Source organism: Plasmodium fragile, assembly GCF_000956335.1.
Source record: "Plasmodium fragile strain nilgiri unplaced genomic scaffold supercont1.19, whole genome shotgun sequence".
In the NCBI taxonomy this organism is placed as follows: domain Eukaryota; phylum Apicomplexa; class Aconoidasida; order Haemosporida; family Plasmodiidae; genus Plasmodium; species Plasmodium fragile.
Genome location: NW_012192599.1, coordinates 1 through 14312, shown reverse-complemented (window position 1 = coordinate 14312; position 14312 = coordinate 1). Strand labels below are relative to the sequence as shown.

Below are 14312 nucleotides of genomic sequence, written 5' to 3'. Positions count from 1 at the left end.
GAGAAGTGATTACTCAATAAAAAAAACATTTTTTTTTTTTTTTTTTTTATTGATGACGACAAGAGACAATTAAAGGAAAAGCGACGGCATTAAATGGGCTTTTTTTTTTTCCTTTTAAAAATTTACAACTGTGTGTGCAAAACAGATGGGTACACAAAGTTGCTTCTCTTGGAAGTGGCACTACATAAACCCATTTCGATACAGAGAAGAATGCGGCACTTTGTTTTTCCCATTGTGCATTATTCAAACAAGTCAACTTGCGTCCAAAATGTAGCCACACACAATGTGTTTATATGTCACCGAATATTACTGCGTCTTGTCCTTTCAATTAGTTGTGAACGTACCGAATAGTGACTCCAGTTGCTCCCTCTGCAAATTAAAGAAAAAGTGAAAAGGTGTTCCAAGTGCGGAATGAAAATGTTAGCCGCGCGAAAAAGACACATGAAGAGCAGTAAGAATAAGGGTCACATAAATGAGAGTAAAAAAATGTCTCTATGGTAAATCATTCGCACGATGATGCGCTCTCTCATCTCTTCTTTTCGAATGAAACGCACATTTCGTGCGCACAAATTTGAGGGGACACAAAAGACAAAGTGACAAAAAACAAATTGGCCTCTCTCGTATGTTACTTGTTTTTTCGAGTAATCCATGAAATATTTGTTGCCTGTTAAAACCTGCTTTTTGCGCAAAAAGGGGAAAAAAGACAATTCTTGCGAGTGGGTGCATGTGCGTGGATGTGTCATGCATAGTGCTAAGATATCCACGCGCTTGAATAGTCAATCTTAAGAGGTTTAGCCCTTTACATTATTCATACCTTCCTGAAATAATTCTTCATTTTGTTTTGCTCCATTTTCCTGTTGTTTTCTCTAAAGCATAACCAGGCACAAATTAAATGTGGCATTTTTCCTCATGTGCATGAGGAGATGGGAAGTTGCGAATTGCTCTGCTCTTTAAATGAACGAATCGCTCTTTTGTGTGCCCTTACATTTCTTTGACTAAATCTTCGTTCATAAGCGACTCGGTGTAGTAAACATTAATGACCGAGTAAGGCGGCTCATTCTGTAATTTGGGGGTACACATTATACATGGATTTTTTTTTTTTGGAGGATGAGAGGGCGCAAGAAAAGGCACAGTTGAATGGAGTGGACGCTTGATAAAAAGCCAAGGGAAGAAAAAAAGGTAGAGTATTTGGGAGATGTAAACCCCCATGTAGGCGCAAAAAAAAAAAAAAAAAGAATTTTTCACTTTACCATATCTCTATCAATTTGGACAAACATGCCATCCTTCATTCCAGTTTCCCCATTTTCGTTTCTTAGCGTTAGACTTATTTCGGCACAAAGTAGAAAGAGAAAAATTAAAAGGACAACTGTTTTCATCATTTTTTTTTTTTTTTTATTTTCGAAGAATTGACATAATACTGTTAAAAAAGAGAAAAATCACATGTTACAAATTGGCCCATATGAAGAGTTTAACTTCAGTAAATAACAGGTTTATTGATGAAATGAATGTTACGAGAAATACTGTTTGTTTCCATTGTGACCATCTTGAAAGAAAGAATTACACGCAAGGACAATTTCGTGCGTGTACTGGTGTATATACGTTGCTTTCGCTGAAATGCAAGACAATAGTTTTTTTTTTTTTGCCGCTTTGTATTTTTTTCTTTTTTTAACTCCCCAGATAAGTAAATTTTGCCATTTTGCCTACATGCGTATTTTTTAGGGCTAACGGCATAATTTCCACATTTACGCTTTTAGCAATTTTTTGAGGAACATCAATCACACTGCAAATGATTAATTCCACACTGTTGCTGACTATTTTTCTTTTTTTTTTTTTTTTTTGTGGCGCGCTTTGCCGCTGTGTCACTTGCGACATTTTAACCGCGTGGTTGAATATTTTCCGCATTGCACTGATCACCATGACAGTTGCTGTTCGCTCGAAACGCTCCGGTTTGGTCTAGTGTTGTTTTCAGTTTTTTATTTTTTTACAAAATAGGACACAAAAATGGAACAGCGAAAATGGGGAAAGAAATGCTAAGAAAAGCTCTTTTTGACGATCTGAGTTTTTTTTTTTTTTTTGCGAGCTTTTATAAATAGACAAGCTTGCAATTGAGAGGACAGCTTGAAATAGGGTCTTTTGCTTGCACAGAAAAAACAAAATAATAATAATAAAATTAAATAAAATGACCAAAGGGGGTACACACAACTACGTGTAAGCAGCTAAAGGCTCACTGGAACAAGTTTACAACTCAAAGGATCCCTTTTTAACATGTTGCAACGCAGACCTATGTGTTCACACAAAGAACATTAAGTATGCATGCGCTGCTAAGCGTGGTCTTTAAAAGGAGAGATTAATTTGTTTTACAGAGCTAATTGCCCCCAAATGGATCAATTTAAAAAGAGCGAACAGAAAGAAAAACAGGAGAAAAACAGAAAATGGAGATTTAACTGCATGTATTTTACAAAAAAAAAAGAATGTTGCACGTTTTTGAGCTATAAAAAGTTCAAATGACTGATCACTCCTTAGCAACATTTTTCGTATAAAAAAAAAGAAAAAATTAATTAAAAATGCACAAATGAGAGTACACCCTCTTTTATTTTTCATTAAAAAAAAATTATAATTGTCCTCAAACTGTCTTTATTGTGTACGAAATTGTAAAAAAAAAACTATTCTCTCATTTTTCAAAATAAAATAACAACATAAAAATATGTTTACACATACATGAATACACCCGTGTCTATTTGTTCCCCCCTCTCTTTTAACACGAATTGAAAGTTCACAAATAAGACGCCTTTTTTTTAGTTTAGCCTTTCCACTGCACATCCTTCGCACGTCGTACACCATACTTCACTTCTCAGCTGTCACGCGCAATCTCAAACTCTATCTTAAAAATGAATATGAGCTCACCAGTACTCGCTTTGCCGGAAGAAGGAAAGAAAAGACGGATGAGACTGATCCGATTGAGAAATGGGCACTACAGAAGAATCGTTGACATCACAAATACTGAAGAAAGAAAATTATTTCCGAATATATGTAGCTGTGCTTGCGTCACCCCCCGAAAGGATGAAGCTGGTACGTTTTTTTGCACTGTTAAGTGGTTACGCTACAGGTGTTTCGCCAGTTATTGCGCGTTTGTTGCGTCCTCCCGTGGGGACTACCTGCCTACGCAGCTGCATGATATATTTGCATTTTTGCCCATTTGCCCCCACAGAGAATGAAGGAAAATTGGAAGACGTAAAAAATGCCAAGGGCTCAAAGGAGTATGACGACAAGAGCGATTACATGGAGTCTGAAAAGAAAGAATCGTACATAGTTGCAATAAATGAGGAGGATCAAACAGAGAATCTGTATTCTAAAACAATCTCGTTCACATCTATTACGCCTACAAGCGTAAGGAGTGAGGAAGAAGAATCTCGCAGGAAACTGTCCCTGTTGGATGCGAAGGAAGAAGAGGAGGAAGAAATCGAAGTAGAGGAAGAGGAGGAACCGGAAGAGGAGATAGAGGAAGAATCAAGTGTTGAAGAAAAAGAAGAGGAAAAAAAACAAGTTGTACCTGAAGCAAAGAAACTAATAGAACCATCCAAAACGCTGATGAGAGGAACCAAGGCAAACATTTATTTCTTATCAAATAAAGAAATGGTACAAACTTTAATGTGTTACAATTACAATTGCAACGCTGTGGTCTTCGAAAAAGACACCATCCTAAGGTACCTTTACATGAAGTCAATCAACAATATCATATTGAATGAGCGCATGATTGACGAGCTGTGTAAACAGGAAGATTTAAAATATGTCCTAACCAGCAATGCTATAGTTTTAGAGTCCACAGATTTTCTCAAGCCAATGATTATAGAGTTTGAGTCATCCATTTCAAAGAGAGTATTTGTTAGGCATCTCAAGTACAATGCAAAGAAAGAAATAGACATGAAAAAGTACCACGATTACATGGGCGAACTTAACACGAATGAAAAAATACGTCTCATGAAGATTGAAAGGTTCCACTCCTTCAATAAGATGATCCAGAGTAACTGATTTTTATTTTTGTCATACGTGGGAAGTAGGGCAAGTTCATGCAGGATGAAGATGGAATGCTATGAGAACATAATTTTGTTCATGAGAAACATCCTCTTGACAAAACTGCCTGTCGAGTTGGCGAAAATTTTACACACCTTTTGTATTACTACGCCGTGGTGAAAGGGACGACTTTAAAAAGGTTAAAAAATAAAACCTATGCGATGCTTTGCAAATTTTGGACGAGAGGACGCGACACACATATGGTCAGCGTTACTGCGGAAAACATTGTCCATGTGGGATATCAGGGATTGTTGCATGCCTTCTCCCCCCCTTGCCTTACCCTTCGCTCGTGCGCGCATCATCACATATTTCGCCTTTTAGCCTTTTGCCCAGGGAACATTGTGCACCCCTGCGTATTTTGCATTATTTGCTTGTATTTTGTTTGTTCTTTTATTTGTTCTCTATTTTTTTTTTCTTTCTTTCCTTTTCCGCAACTTTTGCCTTTCCTTTTTTTGATAGACACCCCTTTCCTTTAATTTGTATTTATAGCCCCCTCTATGTTCCCATTGTGCGCTTAGCTAGTTCGCCATGCCGATAATTCGCGCCCTTTAAATTGATATTACTTAAGCGTAAAAAGTTTCCATGGATTGGAGGAATCCTCACATTTTTAATTATGGCATCGTTTGTGTTTAATTTTGGGAACCCTCCGCTGCTGCTGCTTCTTCCCATTACTCGGTCTCCGCGGTTCTCTTAAAATTTTTTTTTGCCATAGTTGGGCTCATAAAAATGGGGGGCAATTATTCCGCACATTTGTGGTGTATTTAGTGAGCCTATTTGACGCACATTTCCGACGCACCTTTTTTGACTCACCTTTTTAGGGCATTGTTATTTTCCCCCCAATTTGTTAATTTCAACATTTTTCTGTGTAAACCCCCCCAAATGGTAAAGCGCCTGCGCGAGGGCATATGTTAATAGGGGGTTTCAACAGCCGCAGCGTTTGCCGCTTCCCCCCTTTTATGAAACTCTGAAATGAGAACAAGTAACTGCTTCCATCGAGTGGACCATAGCTAGCGCAGCATAATGCATTCGTCAAAAGGTGAAACGAACCCCTGTGATGGTGCCAAAATACATGTGTCACATGCTTTTACACCATAACGGGAACGTCAGTAGGCAGGGTATTCAAAGCTGCAAAAGGAATTAGCGCGTTATCCCTGCTGCCATTGTGTCGTCATCCATGCTAATTCCAAACAGAACAAGCATGACAAACGCGCAAAACGTGCCCCCCACCTAGAAAGTCATGACAATTTTGAAGATACTCCTTCTTTTCCTATCGCTAGCCCACTCATTTGTCTTAAAAAAAAAGGTAAATGCAAAAAAATGGAAATGAACGCCATGTCGAATCAATCTCCACGGTTTGCCATGCAACTCCGGTGATGCGCAGAAGGAGGCGCCCGAAGGTGTAATTGCACCTGGGGAGACGAGGTGGCTGCCTCGTGGAGGCGCGTTGCGCGAGCGCAGTGCAGGTGTGCATACGCATATGTAGAGGTATATAGAACGATACATATATATATATGTATATTTCTTTTTCTCGCCCGCACACACACGTGTCTCAACTGCTCCCCCGCGCAGCCCCAATGGGAGGCGCAACAGGCGCACAGAACCAAATTCCAGCTGTACAGAACGAGGTACTTTAGGAAATTTAAAACAATGCCATACATTCGCGATTCGGGAGAAAACCACATAAAAGAACTGACCAGGGAGCGTGTCAGGCTGAATAAACGAACAACCAATTCGATTACCCTTGGCGCAAATTTTCTGTTTATATGTAACTTGGACAGTAGACTTTCTTCCAAGGACGTTACGCATTTCTTTAATTATTTCATCGGCAACAATAATTGCATAGCGCGCATACGAAGAAATAAATACACAGGTTCGTTGTCATGTGTGGGAACTCTGTCCCCCCTGCGTCGTCTTAGCGGGGGGTTTCGGGTCCATCACATCGCTTCCCTAACCGTTACACCGCTTCCCTCCCCCCCTTTCGCAGGCAGAAACCTGGGGCACGGAATTTTGAAATTCCAAAAGGCAGAAGACGCAACGCTGGTTTTGCTCAATTACCAGGGAATCAAACTGGGAGAGAAAAACATTATCCTAACGGAGGCCTTCAAGAACGAACACCTGAAGCAGAAGAAGCACATCTGCAATGTTTTGCAGCCAAGCAGATCATAATAAAAAACAAATTAGCACATGAATAATGGCGCATAGAAGGGGGTTTCAATACGCGTATATATCTGCACAATACCGTTGCGGTGAGGAGATAACGCAGTGCGGGGTCATAATTTGAAAAAAATATATTCATGAGATGCCATTAGGAATTGACAAAGACTTGCTTGACACTTCTCAAACCCTCAAGGTCAAGAAGGCCCAATTTCATCACATACAGTTTTCGTGTTTTACACGAAGTGGGGCAATGAACAAATCACAAAAAAAAGAAAAATCATAATAAGTTGAAGCTAAGAAAAGGCATATTTTAAAAGTGGACCTGCATTTAACATACAAATGTATGCAAATTTGCACACGTCTGTTTTTTGTTTTACTTTTTTCTTTCTTTTTTTTTTTTTTGTCCATTTCGAGGTGCATTCTAACTAATTTTGCGTGTTGCGCTTTGAGCAGCGTCTATGCATATGACACTTGTGTGTGTGCTTTTTTTTCCCCTCAATTTTTTTGTCAAGTGCGGCAGAATTTTAGCACCGTCTGTACCGCTCCAGTCAGCTGCTCGGCGTAGTTGTGCGACACGTCTATCCTGTTCAGCGGGATGTTATAGCATTTTACAAATCTGTTTATTATCCACCTTCTCTGCCGCTTGGCATACTTATACGTTTTTCTAATCAAATTTTCTTTGCACAAATTGAACAATTGTTCATTACCATCATTGTTAATTTTTTTTTCAATGTACGTATCAAACTCTTTGTATGCAATGCTTTGGTTAATTCCCTTTCCAAACAGCTGAACATTTGCATTTTCATTGAGTTTTTTTAATTTGATGGCTTCGTCTAGGAGTCCCTTCGAAATCATTTCGTCGACTCTCTTTTCAATATTTCCCCGTAGCACATCATCATTGTCGTAGTCCAGATAAAAGACGCAGGGGTCATACCTGGTCTTAGCGAAATCATTATTTTTATGATTTCTCATTTTTATTAGCTCGCTATGTTTTTTATTATGTGAGTAGAAAATATCTAGACTTCTACAAATTCTTTTTCTGTCATTTTGGTGCAACTGATTGGCTCTTTCTTCATCGACCCTTTTTAGTTCAGCATGCAGTTCTGCATTTGTCTTGTGTTCATAAGGATCCGTTCCGCCTTCTCCTCCTTTATCTTTATGCGTTTCGCTGTGGGCTTCTTCCAAGTCTATCACAGATTCCCAAAGCAAAGACTCGATGTAAAGCAAAGTACCTCCAACAACGATGGATAATTTGTTACTCTCACTTATACTACGGATGATGGGTATCGTATGTCTAATAAACTTATGAGCATTGAACTCTTCCTTGGGGCCGCACACATCTAACAGGTGATGTTTTATGTCCCTCTTTTCTTCTTCCTCTACTTTGGCTATACCTACCTTGAAATTTTGATACACTTGCATAGAATCCGCACTAATTATTTCGCTCTCCACATTATTCTTCAATAGTTCTTCACACAAGTCTAAGCTAAACTTTGTCTTCCCACTGCATGTTACTCCGATAATGAGAATAATTTTTTGTTTCTCTGTTCTGTTCAAATTTAGCCGATCAGGTAGGTGGCTATCTTGTGGGTAGGCATCATTCCCATCTACATCGTCAACTTCATTCGCAGCATCATTGCGCGATTTCACAGGGTCCCCGTTTGCCTTCTTCATCACGCCACTTAGGGACGAAGTGTGACTCATGATTTTCTCCTCGTCTTCCTCTCTTATGTCCGATTTGTATTCCTCTTCTGATGCGCTACGCTCGAAATGAGACAACTGGTACGGGTTTAATTTCTCATTTCTGTTTGTTCTTTTCGTGCGAAGGGGGTTGCTACATATGTACAATCTCACCCACCTCTTGCCCACACAAGTATTAGCTACCCAGTCATTTCTCCTCCACAAATGGCGATTCAAATTGAGTTTATGTTTCCGGTGACACCTGTTTGTGTCGTTGCATATGTAGCTTCTGCTATGCTTGCAAATGCTAAAATGTTGTGGACAGGTATTTCTACTTATGCCTTTCCCCCTTGTTATAATGCCCTTTTCATGCTTCACCACAAAGGAGGTAACTGCCACCAGGAAAATATTAACAAAGGGGATAAGTAAGCTCAGAAAAGTGCAATAATAAGGGAAACAGAACATCTATGTTTAGAAAATGATGTCCTTCTATATTTCTGCCAGGCAGCTTGGCGAAGCAGAGTCCCTGTGACGTCTATCAAGATACAGCCCTATACAAAAGCACTATATGCTGACCTTCAAACGGATATACAAGAAATGGCGAGGTTACATCATACATGAGTTTTATTGCGTGAGTATAGTAACATGTGTGTATATGTACACGCGAACAGGTGGTAGCACTGTGGGAGGTTCAAGCGTCGAATCTTTTGACAAGCACCCAAATGAGGAACACCACAAGAATCGCTTTCGCCTTCGCCGCAACCTTACATATTACCTTCACTCTCTAAGTGTCCTTATCACCCCTTAAGATGCAAAACAGCTACATGCTTACGTGGATGCTCCGTTAAGTGCCCCCTCGCACGTATGCTGCTATTTATTCGCGCATCTGTGTATTCAACTTTTTCCCTCACACAATTACTCCCTCATGACGTGTCGTTTTTGCAGTAGTCTTAAAAGGATGACTCCATCCCGTTAAATTAATTCATTTAAGAATGACATATTGGTGAACCAAGTGACACATTTTTGCACTTCTCTCGCGTGGTTATATAATGACACATAGGCGTGAACAAAATAGCAACAAAAAAAAAAAAAAAATGGTAAACAAAGTTGTGCCAAAATGGTGCCTACGCGGCGACAATATTGATTACAAAATGACGAGCGCGTAAGGAACAAGCGGCTCACACAAAAAGTTGGAGAGCATTCAAACAGTTTAAACAAAAAAGGAATTCACAACAGGGTTTTAAGGAGGGGATAACTGCGGATCTCTTCCCTGAACCCTAAATCATTCTCATAGACTCTAGCTTCATAGTTTCTACTACGGGCGAATACTGAGCTATAACTTTGGAGACGGCAAAATGAAGAGCATCCTTGATCATTTCGCTCTGTGCTTTTAATAATTTCATTTGTAAATCTAAAACTTTTTGTCGCTCCAGTTTTTCTGAAATGTCCCTTCTCTTCTGCATCTGCATCACCAGTTCGTCAATCGTGGGGTATCTGCGATTGGTGAAAAGGAAGAATGGCACAACGTAGGGTGCATCCCTGTATTGTATATGCCTAATACATTTATTTCTGTGAATACACACAAGAACGCAGTGTGACTCGAAGCGCTCATATGAGACTGTATCAAGGACGGAGATCGAGAATGACGTGTGTTAAATTTACCCGTAATCCGTCTGGCTTATTTTTACATTCAATATGTTTCCCGTATCTTCATTTTCCTCCTCCTCTATGAAGGATGACTGCTTTTGCAAATTCTCCTGAGAAGGTGGAAAAGTTCCATTGGTATACACATGTGTTTAAGGGGCCCCCAATTTGCGTGACAAACTAAGACGCGCAAATCGCGCGGATCAGTGTGTGATGGTGTAAGCTTAACGCAGTGGATACCTTTATTTGCTGCTTTTCCTCTCGCTGTCCTAACTCCTTCAGCTCCTTCGTCAGGGCTCGGTGCACCACCTTTAAAAGGGGAGGCAACGATGTCCTTAAATGTGGACCCAATTTGGAAGCAAGCACCGATGTACATATGCTTGTGTATTCCCCCTTGCATGACGCAGGCTAAGGGGTGAAAAGAAACATAATAAGCCGCCAACCGCATCGAACTGCAATAACCTTTTTGTCAACCAAGAACGGGTTCAACTGCAGCTGGATCTGCTTCTCCAGCTCCAAAATGGTTATGTCCGTCAAGATGGAGAATTCGGATAAAGCCATTTCGAACATCTGCCAAGAGGGAAGAAGGAGGGAAGGAATTTACAAATCGCCTCTTCCCTCACACGCGCTTACAGATAGGTGTGCCACCGCAGGGAGTTTGCACATGCGTAGAAATACACACAGATGCAACATGCGCGTTTTATGCCTCGTTCTAGGGAACAAAAAGTAAGCCAGTACCGCAACTTCCTCATCGGTCCTGTACTGCTCCATCTCTTCGATTTTTTCCTTTATCTCTACGCTAGGTTCAGTTAACTCGGACAGCTGGGAAAGGGGCACGGTGAAAACAAAAAACAAAATTACGACAAAACGGTGTCGTCTTCCATTATGTAGTTCTCTATGTTAAGACGGTAATTGGCACCACCCATGTGCGTACCGATATCTTCACAGAAGGCAACGTTCTATTAACATTATTCTGTTCTAGAAAGGACGTATGTTTTCTAAGTTCTGGTGGTGGTAGTGGCCCACTTGTTGCTTGATTGACCTTTTGGAGTTTCTTCAAGTTATTTTTCGCTGCAACATTTTCAGGAAGCTTCTTTAAATTTTCACGTCTTAACATTTTGACAGAATTAGAAATGACCGAGCCAAGCATATTCGGGTCGTTGAAAATGCTTAACGATTTTTCCACTGTGTCTTGTATTTGTAACTTTGAGCTCGACAAGGCTTTGTTGTATTCGTCTTCTACCTTTTGCATCATTCCCTATGAGTTGTATGACGTGTTTACTTTTGTTTATTTTTCAGCCACACATTTTAATACTACTTTTATGCGCGCGTTTGAGCAGATTTTTTTGACGCATAATTGGCCACGTAGGCAGTTCTTGCCTCCCCCTACCTCCTCCAGCTTAAGCCTCGCAGATTCCAACAGCTTAATTTCGGCCGCCACTTGCGGTAAAGGCTATTTATGGGAAAAGAAGAAAACGGGTATATGGGAATAATAGAGCAGTGATGTATGGGACAATAAGCCGCATGAATTGGCGGAGGTAGAACGGTTTTCAAAACCACCCTTAGGCGTAACCCATACACCATGCGTGCCTATTCTTGGGGATCCCCCTGAGTACGCTGTCGCATGTGTATGGATAGTCAATTGCCTATGCGGGTAATCTCCCCCCGTATGGATATACTATCCCTTTTGTTTTTTTCTATTCTTATGTATTTCGATTTTTCCTTACATTTTCTGGGGGACTCAACTTGACTTCAATAGAAGGGAGCGTCTTGGAATTGAACTCGTAATCAATTGGCCACCCCATATTTTCCTAACAAGGCGAATAGAGAACGGGGTCGGACATGTGAGCTAGCAGAAGAGACAACTATGTTTACGTGGTAAAGTCGAATTTTTTTTTTTTTTTTCGCTTGTTTCCCCATTTCCACCGTACATCTTCACACAGAATTATCTGCAAAATGGAGGATGCCAGAACGGCACAAGGAACAAGAAATTTCAATCTGAACAACATTTTGTTCATTACAGTATTTATTTGTTAATCGTAGGTTAGAAGAAACGAGTTAGTTTCACTTATATCCACGCATGATTCATGCAAAGGTTTGTAGACACTAACACATACATACGTACATGTCTGCGTCACACAATAGATTCATTTTCATCAGCAAATGCACAAATATGTGAACAGTTGGCAGAAAAGAAATAAAAAAAGTGTTCACGTCAAAATAACAAATCGTTGCATATAGCGGGAGAAGATATGGGCATAAAAATATGGAGTAAAAAAAAAAAAAAAATAGACTTAAATGTACATACACTTCAAAAGTTGTTCTTGTGAGAAGGAGATTTAAGAAAAAAAAAAAAAAAAGCACACTTCTCTGTCTTTATTTAAAAATTATTTTGCAAAGTTGCATTCTGTGCTTTATTCTGTAATGTTTTTAAAAATAAAAAAAGAGTCAAGCCAATGGCCTTTTTGCTTTGTTCAACGATTAGACATATATACCAAACATACGCCTTAAAAAAATTGATTTGTTGAAAAGACCCCATTATGGCATTACTCATAATGCAGATCGATTTTCTGTACCCTTCTTTTTGGCTCATGTAATTCCCACAAGATAAAGTGCACATATATTACTTGACATCGCAATAGCGGTAAATCCATGTGGCGTCTTTTTTTTTTTATTTATATTCTCCTAAAAGTTCGTATACCTGCATAGTGCAGCTGGTCCATCCTACCTATTAGTACTCTTATCTGCGGTGATGCGCTCTCCTTTTGCATTTTTTTTTTTTTTTTACGTTGTTTTTTCGTGATTATTCAGCTGGATTCTTCGCTGCTGCTTTGGGATTCGCTTCCACTTTCGCTTTCTGATTCACTTCCACTTTCAGATCCACTGTCACTTCCACTTTCACTTCCGCTTTCACGTCCACTATCACTTTCACTTCCGCTTTCGCTTTTACTTTCGGATTTGCTTCCCGCTTTGCATTCCTTTTCCCCTTCCATTGTAGTACCATCGATTTTATTTTGGGCGTTTTGTTCAACTTCATCCTTAACTTCGTCATCTTCGCCTTTGCTATCCTCGCTAGAGTCCTCACTACTTGTGCTGTCACTTCCCCCAGTGTCACTTTTACTTGCTGCTGCTTCACTTCGACACGTGTCTTTTTCCCCCTCCTCCTCACTCTTGCTATTTGCCTCCTCAATTTTGTCACATCCTACTGCGTTACCTATTAGCTTCCTGTTGTCCTTGTCCACGTTAGTTTGTCCTTCGGGGCTGTCTTCGCCGCTTCCATCATTCGTACCTTCGTCACTCTGTTCATCATTTTTAACAATACTTTCCCCTGCCAACGTTTCAACTTTTCCATGTTCCTTGCCAACGGGTCTATCACTTTCGCTATCTTCACATTCGCTACCTGCACTTTCACTGTCTTCACTCTCGCTGTCTTCACTTCCGCTATCTCCACTTCCGCTATCTTCACTTGCACTATCTTCACTTTCGCTCTCTCCAGTTTCTCCTTCGCTGCTTGTGTCCCCTTCCTCTTCATCCTCTTTACCCATGCTGACTAAACCTCCCCTTTCCTTGTCACTGTCATCCCCAATTTGTTCTTTTCCCTCGCAGGTATTTTCAACAAATTTGTTCCCCTGTTCAGCATCGACATTATTTGGGGATTTTTTTTTTCCTTCTATTTCGGCTGAATTCTCCCTTTGCAGCTCTGCATTCTGTTCGTTATCGTGCGCCTCTTGGGCCAGTTGGGCAGCTGGGGTTTCTTCAGACACGTCAGCTTTGACCATATGGGCGTCTTCAACAGCTGCCACCTCTTCAACGTCTGCCACACCTGGAAAAGCTGCAACGTCCTTCACGGCAATCTCTTCGCTATCCAAAGCTGCGCGTGCGTCACTTTTATTTACGCCCCCTATCACAACATTTTGCTCCGTGTCTTCTCCCCATTTGTCGGCTTCGCAAGTCGGCCTGTTTGAATTCTCCCCCACATCACGTGTATCATATGGAATAGCCACATTTCCTATCATTACTTCACTTGTGCATAAGTTCACAGGATTCTCACCTCCATTATTCACTTCAAATTTATTTAAGAAACTACAATTTGTGTCGATTCTTTTTTCGACATAATAATTCTTTAAGCTATTAAAAGCATAATTGTAAAAGTCATCATATTTTAGCAAGCTTTCCATGAATTTATTTACAAGCAGTAAGGACTCGGAATTTTTTTTTTTTATTTCGCCGCTTAGAAGGAGGAAATCTTTTCCCGCTGGATTGTCTTCCTCCTCACCGGGGGCTTCGCCTCCCATTAGCAGTTCGTCCGTTGACAAATTGTCCGCTGGCAATTCGTCCACTTGGTCGTCGTATGCGACGTTGTCTTCTTCATCATCTGCTTCTTCGTCCATTTTGTTCACCGCGACGTCGACGACGTCCTCTCCCGTAGTACTCCCCATCACCGTCTTTTGCATGTGCTCCTCTGCCCCTTGTGCTATTTCATCTCGAGAGCTTCGTTCCTTTTCACTGTACGCATTCAGGGCGTATTCTTCGTTGGTGTCTTCCTTGATTGCATTTGAATGTTCCATTTCGTCCAACTCGTCAGCGGCTCTCTCTTGGACCTCTTCTTCCTGCAGTTCCACTTCTTCAACCTGTTCCTCTTCCTCCTCGACTTCTTCCTCTACTTCCTCTTCTTCTTCCTCTACTTCCTCTTCCTCCTGGACTTCTTCCTCCACTTCCTCTTCTTCCACTTCGACTTCTTCCTCCACTTCCTCTTCTTC

The 14312-nt window shown here is 40.6% G+C and overlaps 6 protein-coding genes across 6 annotated transcripts; 2 read left to right on the top strand and 4 right to left on the bottom strand.

Annotated features, from left to right (window-relative positions):
• Nucleotides 1-324: 324 nt before the first annotated feature.
• Nucleotides 325-1379, bottom strand: AK88_02023 (uncharacterized protein; the record flags this gene model as incomplete). The annotated part of the gene is made up of 5 exons (XM_012479657.1): nucleotides 325-369; nucleotides 630-674; nucleotides 815-866; nucleotides 986-1059; nucleotides 1251-1379. 5 exons carry the CDS (start codon nucleotides 1377-1379, stop codon nucleotides 325-327), a joined length of 345 nt encoding a protein of 114 aa, XP_012335080.1.
• Nucleotides 1380-2888: 1509 nt separating this feature from the next.
• Nucleotides 2889-4029, top strand: AK88_02022 (uncharacterized protein; the record flags this gene model as incomplete). Its single annotated transcript, XM_012479656.1, has 2 exons — nucleotides 2889-3069; nucleotides 3209-4029. The coding sequence occupies 2 exons, from the start codon at nucleotides 2889-2891 to the stop codon at nucleotides 4027-4029; spliced, it is 1002 nt and encodes a 333-aa protein (XP_012335079.1).
• A 1689-nt stretch (nucleotides 4030-5718) lies between these two features.
• On the top strand, nucleotides 5719-6237 carry AK88_02021 (uncharacterized protein; the record flags this gene model as incomplete). The annotated part of the gene is made up of 2 exons (XM_012479655.1): nucleotides 5719-5941; nucleotides 6056-6237. 2 exons carry the CDS (start codon nucleotides 5719-5721, stop codon nucleotides 6235-6237), a joined length of 405 nt encoding a protein of 134 aa, XP_012335078.1.
• A 498-nt stretch (nucleotides 6238-6735) lies between these two features.
• On the bottom strand, nucleotides 6736-8373 carry AK88_02020 (tRNA dimethylallyltransferase; the record flags this gene model as incomplete). The annotated part of the gene is made up of 1 exon (XM_012479654.1): nucleotides 6736-8373. The coding sequence occupies one exon, from the start codon at nucleotides 8371-8373 to the stop codon at nucleotides 6736-6738; it is 1638 nt and encodes a 545-aa protein (XP_012335077.1).
• An 812-nt stretch (nucleotides 8374-9185) lies between these two features.
• AK88_02019 (uncharacterized protein) lies at nucleotides 9186-11561 on the bottom strand (the record flags this gene model as incomplete). The annotated part of the gene is made up of 9 exons (XM_012479653.1): nucleotides 9186-9402; nucleotides 9571-9665; nucleotides 9793-9861; nucleotides 10015-10122; nucleotides 10291-10374; nucleotides 10487-10810; nucleotides 10943-11005; nucleotides 11280-11363; nucleotides 11484-11561. The coding sequence occupies 9 exons, from the start codon at nucleotides 11559-11561 to the stop codon at nucleotides 9186-9188; spliced, it is 1122 nt and encodes a 373-aa protein (XP_012335076.1).
• Nucleotides 11562-12359: 798 nt separating this feature from the next.
• Nucleotides 12360-14303, bottom strand: AK88_02018 (uncharacterized protein; the record flags this gene model as incomplete). Its single annotated transcript, XM_012479652.1, has 1 exon — nucleotides 12360-14303. A coding segment is annotated over one exon (1944 nt), but the record flags the coding sequence as incomplete, so codon positions are not given.
• Nucleotides 14304-14312: the final 9 nt, after the last annotated feature.